Source organism: Euprymna scolopes, chromosome 39, assembly GCF_053919585.1.
Source record: "Euprymna scolopes isolate OS-2025 chromosome 39, ASM5391958v1, whole genome shotgun sequence".
Lineage (NCBI taxonomy): Eukaryota > Metazoa > Mollusca > Cephalopoda > Sepiida > Sepiolidae > Euprymna > Euprymna scolopes.
The window spans coordinates 20429659-20438079 of NC_136520.1; the positions used below are offsets into that span (position 1 = coordinate 20429659).

An 8421-nucleotide genomic window follows, 5' to 3' on the forward strand; every position below is an offset into this window, starting at 1 on the left:
GAGACTGAAAATTTTGAAGGGTCAACCACTAGATGAAGATAAGAGTGTAGCTAACAGGGTCAACCATTCCATTTAGAGACTGAAGATTTTAAAGGGTCCATCACTAGATGAAGATAAGAGTGTAGCTACAGGGACAACAGGGTTAACCATTCCATTTAGAGACTGAAGATTTTGAAGGGTCCATCACTAGATGAAGATAAGAGTGTAGCTACAGGGACAACAGGGTCAACCATTCCATGTAGAGACTGAAGATTTTGAAGGGTCCATCACTAGATGAAGATAAGAGTGTAGTTACAGGGACAACAGGGTCAACCATTCCATTTAGAGACTGAAGATTTTGAAGGGTCCATCACTAGATGAAGATAAGAGTGTAGCTACAGGGATAACAGGGTCAACCATTCCATTTAGAGACTGAAGATTTTGAAGGGTCCATCACTAGATGAAGATAAGAGTGTAGCTACAGGGACAACAGGGTCAACCATTCCATTTAGAGACTGAAGATGGCCTTATTACACTAATTGGTCCAGGACTGGGGAAACAATATACCACCTGCAAGGTTATGTGTCCATGTATTTACGGGTTGACCTGGGCATCCATGTTACATTGTAATTAATATACCACCTGCAAGGTTATGTGTCCATGTGTTTACGGGTTTACCTGGGCAACCATGTTACATTGTAATTAATATACCACCTGCAAGGTTATGTGTCCATGTGTTTACGGGTTGACCTGGGGAACCATGTTACATTGTAATTAATGGTTTCCATATATTTTGAGTTCAACACTGGAGTGACATAAAAGATTGTTATAACACGCGTCGCCTTTTTGAGTCGCTTTACTTTGATGTTTCCGAATTTTTCAGATGCGGATTGGTTATTTGTATTATTATTCATCGGATACTGTTCTCATCTTGAGTGTGATTTCAGGTGTATCTTGACGAACTCGGGAATGTTTCTGTTGAACTTGGAAATTTGGACGGAATTTTGAGTGGAACCCTTTATTTACTCCACAGGGGTAGCGTGCTGTTGTTCCATCAGTCATGACTGAACAGATGTCCCAAGTAATTTACAAATGTACACTTCGGTCGCCCACACAGTTGATTGAACCTTCAACCTTCAGAAGAATATCACTTTTTCAAATTGATTTTTCCCAGTACCCTAACCACCACGCCACTGTGCATGCAGACATTTCTAGTACGAATTTTAGCAGCCTTAAACCAATTTTTATTTCATAACGAATTTTAGCAGCCTTAAACCAATTTTTATTTCTAGTACGAATTTTAGCAGCCTTAAACCAATTTTTATTTCTAGTACGAATTTTAGCAGCCTTAAACCAATTTTTATTTCTAGTACGAATTTTAGCAGCCATAAACCAATTTTTATTTCTAGTACGAATTTTAGCAGCCTTAAACCAATTTTTATTTCTAGTACGAATTTTAGCAGCCTTAAACCAATTTTTATTTCTAGTACGAATTTTAGCAGCCTTAAACCAATTTTTATTTCTAGTACGAATTTTAGCAGCCTTAAACCAATTTTTATTTCTAGTACGAATTTTACCAGCCTTAAACCAATTTTTATTTCTAGTACGAATTTTACCAGCCTTAAACCAATTTTTATTTCTAGTACGAATTTTACCAGCCTTAAACCAATTTTTATTTCTAGTACGAATTTTAGCAGCCTTAAACCAATTTTTATTTCTAGTACGAATTTTAGCAGCCTTAAACCAATTTTTATTTCTAGTACGAATTTTAGCAGCCTTAAACCAATTTTTATTTCTAGTACGAATTTTAGCAGCCTTAAACCAATTTTTATTTCTAGTACGAATTTTAGCAGCCTTAAACCAATTTTTATTTCTAGTACGAATTTTAGCAGCCTTAAACCAATTTTTATTTCTAGTACGAATTTTAGCAGCCTTAAACCAATTTTTATTTCTAGTACGAATTTTAGCAGCCTTAAACCAATTTTTATTTCTAGTACGAATTTTAGCAGCCTTAAACCAATTTTTATTTCTAGTACGAATTTTAGCAGCCTTAAACCAATTTTTATTTCTAGTACGAATTTTAGCAGCCTTAAACCAATTTTTATTTCTAGTTGTAAATATCACCATGCTAACCACCCCCCCTCCCCGGTTAAGTAAAAAGGTTCCACTCGAAATTCCGTCCAAATTCCTGAGTTCAACAGAAACATTCCAGAGTTTGACAAGATACAGCTGAAGAAGGTCAAAGGTTATATCATCTTACTTTCTATTGATCTTTTTTTTTTACTTCATCCCACAATAGGTGGTGGATGCTCTTTTCTCTCCCTCTCTGGTCTATCAGGCCTGATTTTTTCAATTTCTCCACATATTATGACTTTTTGGTGTTCATTTAACCTTACTTTTAGAAGTCACACATCTCACCTTTGTAGAGTTTTCCACATTTATGCAAAATCTCAAACATGCAGTTTTTTGTCATGTCTGGAAGAGAGTTGTGAGATGCAATTTAATTTTTTGTATTCAAAAGTATTGTGTGGACATCAAGGGCAGTGGAAGGACTGTTGTTAGGTTGATAACTAGTCTATGTAAGATAATTGATAGGGATGAGAATTCAGATGTGGAGAAAAGTATATTTCAATGGCAAAGTTATTGAGGTTGTTTAGAAGTTTTGTTACTTTGGTGATACCATTAGAGCACAGGGAGAGGCAGAAAGAAGTAGGAGTGGATGAAGTAGAAGAAGTAGGAGTGGATGAAGTAGAAGAAGTAGGAGTGGATGAAGTAGAAGAAGTAGGAGTGGATCAAGTAGAAGAAGTAGGAGTGGATGAAGTAGAAGAAGAAAGTTCCTGCAGAATTTTTGATTTTGATTTCAAATAAGTTTTTGATTTCAAATGATGTTTTTTTCAAATAAGTTTTTGTTATAATAGCTTTACTTTAGACATCATTCTAATGCTAACGATCTTCACTAATCGTTAACATAAGAATCGTTTTAAAACAATTGTTTTCTTTCCAGAACGTTGCATACAAGATAGAAAAAAAAATTAAATTTGCACAATTTTCTTATTTCAATTCAAGCTCGGCTGAAAATCTGCTGAAACAGCTTGTGATATCAACAAAGCGTTTAGCCCAGGAACGACTACAGAATGCACAGCACAATGGTGGTTTAAGAAATTATGTGGCAGTGAGGAGCGTCTTGAAGATGATGAGCATAGTGGTCGGACATCAGATGTTGACAACGATCAATTAAGAGCCTTAGTCGAAGCCAATCCATGCACAACTGCTTGAGAACTTGCTTTTGAATTAGACGTAACATATACAACGATTTCCAACCATTTGACAGAGATTGGGAAGACAAAAAAAATTGATAAATGGGTGCCTCACAACTTGAATGACAAAACAAACGCTGTTATGAAGTGTCATTTTCTCTTCTTTTATGCAACAAGAACAACCCGTTTCTCGACTGGGTTATGACTTGTGATGAAAAGTGGGTTCTTTACGACAATCAACGATGCTCAGCTCAGTGGTTAGACACCGATGAAGCTCCACAACACTTCCCAAAGCCAGAGTTGCACAAAAAGAAAGTTATGCTGATTTTTGGTGGTCTGCAATTGGTCTCATCCATCTTGGATTTTTTTAATGCAGGCAAAACTTATGGCAGAGAAGTACTGCCAACAAATAGATGAAATATATTAGAAACTAAGAAACAATACCCGTCTGCATGTTGCTAAACCAACCCTGCAGAAGTTGAACAAATTACACTGCAAAAAACCTCATCCGCCATACTCTCCAGACCTCTCACCTACCGACTAAAACTTTTTCAAACATCTCAACAACTTTCTGCATGAGAAATGCTTAAAAAACCTAAGCAATATCAAAAACACCTTCAGTGCCACCAGAACGCAAGATTTTTATGTTACTGGCATAAATACACTTGTTTTGCGTTGACAAATGTGTGTTGATTCTGATGGTGCTTATTTCGATGATTAAATTTTTGTTTGAGCCAAAATATGTTCATGTGAATTTAAAAGTTAAAAACCGCAAGAACTTTCTTGTTAACTTGATATCATTACTAACCAGCAGAGTGTTACCATTGTTGATCAAAGGAAGAGTCTATCAAACATATGAATTCTGATGATGTATAGAATGAATTGTGATGATGTATAGAATGAATTGTGATGATGTATAGAAGTGAAATGCTGGTCAGGATATGTGCTGCATGGAGTGGAATGATATGAGAATGATATGATGGATATGAGAATGATATGATGGATGTGCAATGCGAGTCTTAAAGACAGGATTAGATATGATGACCTTAGAGGAAGACTAACTGGAGAGTATAGGAAGATGTTCACATTGAAAGAACTGATGAGAGCGCTAGGATCAGAAAATGTAGCACAGTTGAGGTAGCAGAGGAAGGCCAAGGAAAACATGAAGAAATGATGAGTTGCTCAACACATGCCAACATGTAGAACGGACCTTAAACGGAATATGATGATGAAATAATTGAAGGGAGTGTTTTAATTAGTAGATGTAGAAAGATAAAGAAAAAGATATTTTATAAGAACCTGCTCAGATAGATTTACCTGGAAATTAATTTCTAAAAGCCATCCAACAAATGCCAGCATGCAAAACAGATGATAAAGTTAAAATGGTGATGATGATAATGGTGATGATGATAATGGTGATGATGATAATGGTGATGATGGTGACACGACAGGTTTTTTCTTTTTCATTGTTTATTTTAATGCATCATTTAATGTCTACAATTTTTACATTCAAGATAAAATTTGTAGACATTTCCCCCCTAAGAAACGTCCCACCCAACAAGAGATCTTCATTGAGAAAATATTGCTTGTATTTTATAAGTAATCTTCTATCTTGTTTATTTCTTTTGTTAATCCCTTTTAGACCAATGAAGGCACCGATTATTATTATATGATGGTTCGTAAAAAAAAAAAACACATACTATTTGTACTGGTTGAATAATTGTACTTACCATCCACTATAGGCCCAAAATCCAGAATAGAATGACAACGCAATCGGGCCGGCTGCATAAATGCTATCTTGAAATGCATCCTTAAAATATTCAATCTCCCCTGAAAAATAAGAAATATGAATAATTACTTAATACAAAGACGCACAAAAATATTTTTTCTCCATATACCGACATTAGAAAGTTTGTTTGCTTGTTATAGAAATCGATATGTTGACACTTAGAGAATTAAAATTATGTTTAATAAGGATTAAATTTTTTTCAAGGAATTTCACTGATTCCATCTAGAATTACTAGTGTTCATTTATCGATTTCTATTATGGATTCCTGTTATTGATTACCATAAATTAACGCTGATGTCTTACTTTACTTTTTTTTATAAAAATATGATGAAAAATGAATGTGAAACTTCAAACTCTTCTTTGTCAGCACGAGTTGTTGCAGTTAAATGGTAAACAGCAAAATAAACAAAAAGTTCAAATAGAATTCATCATTGTCAGCTTCATCACTCACAACTATCTCTAGCACGTGTCTCCCCCTCACCTCTGTCAACAGGCTGACTCCATTCCATTTGCATATGTGTGAGGTGGGCGGTGTGATCTCGTACAATTCCACAAGACTACACCTTATCTCTCTTTCTCTCAGATCCCACCTGAAGGTAAGTTGTAAAGCCACACGTGCTTTCTTCTTTGCTTATTACATTCAACTCTACACGCCTCCCTCCAGATCACACATGTGGCGTGGTGGACATGGTCGTTTGTTACGGGCACTCCTACGAAGCAGGATTGGTGTTGCGTTATATCTATCGATCATGCATTTTCTTGCCGCGATCCTCTTCATGCTTCGGTGGCACCGCTCTGCTATGTCATTGCCCCTCGGCATGTACGCACATCAGTGTCTGAACTGGATCCCACACTTGTCTATAAAATGCCTGCACTCCCCACTGCAGAAGGCCATATTGTTGTCCGTGAGGATCTCTTCAGGTAGCCACTTTTGTAAAATATGGACTCCAATTCATAGATGACACTGGAGAAATCCCGTCTTATTAATAGGTGCCAAATTGCGAACCTTGTCGGTCCACAATCGATCAGGGTGAGGAAGTGCTGGCTACCGTAGTGGGTATGTCCATACCCAGCTGGCTCCAAGTCATGTCTACTCCCAGCCAACCTTTCTGCCACCTAACTGGGGTGGGATCAATTGACTGGCATGTTTGGCATTCCTTAACTACCGCTTTCACTGCTCTTTTGGACACCGACGGATTGGACAACTGCTCAAAATAACATGTCCGTCTCACTCCGGGGTGTCCACTGAGGTGGTGTATCTTCCTGACTTCATCCGCCACCTCAATAGAGGCGGCACGTAATAATGGTACTGGCTCGACTTTCTTCTTCATGGTGTCATACCATCTCTGTGGCACCCGAGTGAGCCTATCAGCAAGGTTGCAATTTGAAGTGACCTGTACCACATCCACAGACAGGTTGTACTCTGTTACCAGCTTTCTGACGGTCTCCAACCTCTGTCTGATCAGCATCTCAGTGGCTGCCTTAGTGCCCACCCTGACCTTGCCTGTTAGTGTCTGACATCTAGTGGTACACGCATAGTGAATCTGTGTGTATGCGTAACTTCCTGACTTTCCATTGGAGTGCCAGGTTATCACTGCATTGAACTCTGCCAGGTTAATATGAGGAGCGTCATTCGCTGGTCACATCCAGCAGGCACCCTCAATCGCAGCACCATTCTTCTCCAACAGCACATGAATCGCCAGAGAACTTGCATCCACCCACATGTTCAGTTTGTCTCCATGCACGCACCAGTCTCCTTTGGTGGGGTCATCCTGCTTTACCCTTGCAATGGTCTCCTTCACCATGCAAATCAACAGATCGTCTGCTGTTTCATCATCCCAGCATTTGGTGACTACGCTTGCCCTACTCTTTACGATGCCTGTTGCCACACAAGTCCATCCATACACTGGTAGGTACCCCACAAGTTTTCCACACAAGGAGAATACTGTTCGCCTCATGAAGACATTGTGCACTTCAGAAACTGCAGTTCCACGTTCCCATTTCAAGGTCTCTCGCTCCTGTCGAACGTTCAGGCCCAAGACGGGTGCCATCCTCCAAATGTTCTGGGTCCTTACAAATCAAACCAAACTCAGTTTGGACCTTACACGTGATGATGACACAACGTCTTTATTCACATATATGTCATCAACTTACGCCAATGTCCCCCTTTTATTGTTTCTTCCTGTGACAAGACAGTGTTGACGATGGTCTTCATTATTTGGGGTGCCACGTTCAACCCGAAGCCTCGTCTGGTAAGGCAGTACCTCCTGCCAGCAAACACCACTGTCTGAAATGGCCACATCGTTTCACTGATCCAAACCTGCAGATACACTTTTCTTAGATCCAGCAGGGACACATTGGAATCCTACTGGCGCCACTCTAATAGCTTGCTGGCATAAACATCAGAATCTGCCGTGAACACATCAACATGTGTGTTTAGTTCGCAGTAGTCCATCACTGGTCTCACCTTTGCTTTGTTGTGCTGAGCAACTGTCATCAGCAGGATCAGGCCTTTGGGAGGTCCAAGTTTCTCAGAGGGGTAGAGAATTAACCAGCCATCCTTGATCCAATCACGAAGTTCCTTTTCGTATGCAGGCCTCATTTGGTCAGGCACATGGTACTCTGTTACCTCAATCCGCAGTTTGGCTGGTTCCTGGTTTTCCGGCCACTTCCACGCGGCTGTCCAAGCCTTTTGCTTCTGATCAAATTTGAGAATAAAGTCTGGCTGGTCAATCTTCAGTGCAGCACACACTGCAACATTCTCCTGAAACTATACCGCCCCCCATCTGCATTATGTGAGCACCGGGGCTCCGATGACATCATAGAAGCATTTTTTCAAGCACTACCAGCACCTCGATGTTAGCCGAATTTCCAGTTCTTGTGTGAATATTCACAGCATCTACCCCGCAACATGTCCATGTTTATCCACTGAGGGTGGTCACCCTGATATTCTTCTTCCAAGTGCGCCGGAGGTCCGCGCTCACTATTGTGCAAGAGCACTCGGAATCAAGGAGTGCTGAGCACAATGTCTGAATGGTCGGAAGCACCTCGTCTAATTTCTGTTTGGGGAAGAGGTCGATGCTGGCACCTTCTCCAACCCAGTTTCCTACACAGTCCCGGGCCATATGACCAGTCTCATTACATTGGTAGCAGTAAACAGCTATCAGTCGCCGCTGGCAGTTCCTCGCAATGTGGCCCTGGCCATTGCACCTATAACGCATGACTTCACCACGCAGGCAGGGCCCCTGAGACAGTCTATCATCACTTGGTGTGGGCTGTGCAGCAGCGACTACCGGTTCTCTCATTTCATAGGTATTCTTCATCATGATCGTGGCCCGGTCTATCAGGTCATTAAGGGACAACAAAGCTATACTATGACTCCATTCCATTTGCATA

General features: G+C 39.9%; 1 protein-coding gene across 1 annotated transcript in view; it reads right to left on the reverse strand.

Annotated features, from left to right (window-relative positions):
- The window catches only part of LOC145263578 (large neutral amino acids transporter small subunit 1-like), a gene marked incomplete at its 3' end in the record, with an annotated part of 158192 nt that extends 150952 nt beyond the window's left edge, over window positions 1-7240 (reverse strand). The window contains 2 exon segments of the mRNA XM_080120424.1: window positions 4967-5066; window positions 7180-7240. Coding sequence (XP_079976550.1) covers window positions 4967-5066; window positions 7180-7240 — 161 coding nt within the window.
- Window positions 7241-8421: the final 1181 nt, after the last annotated feature.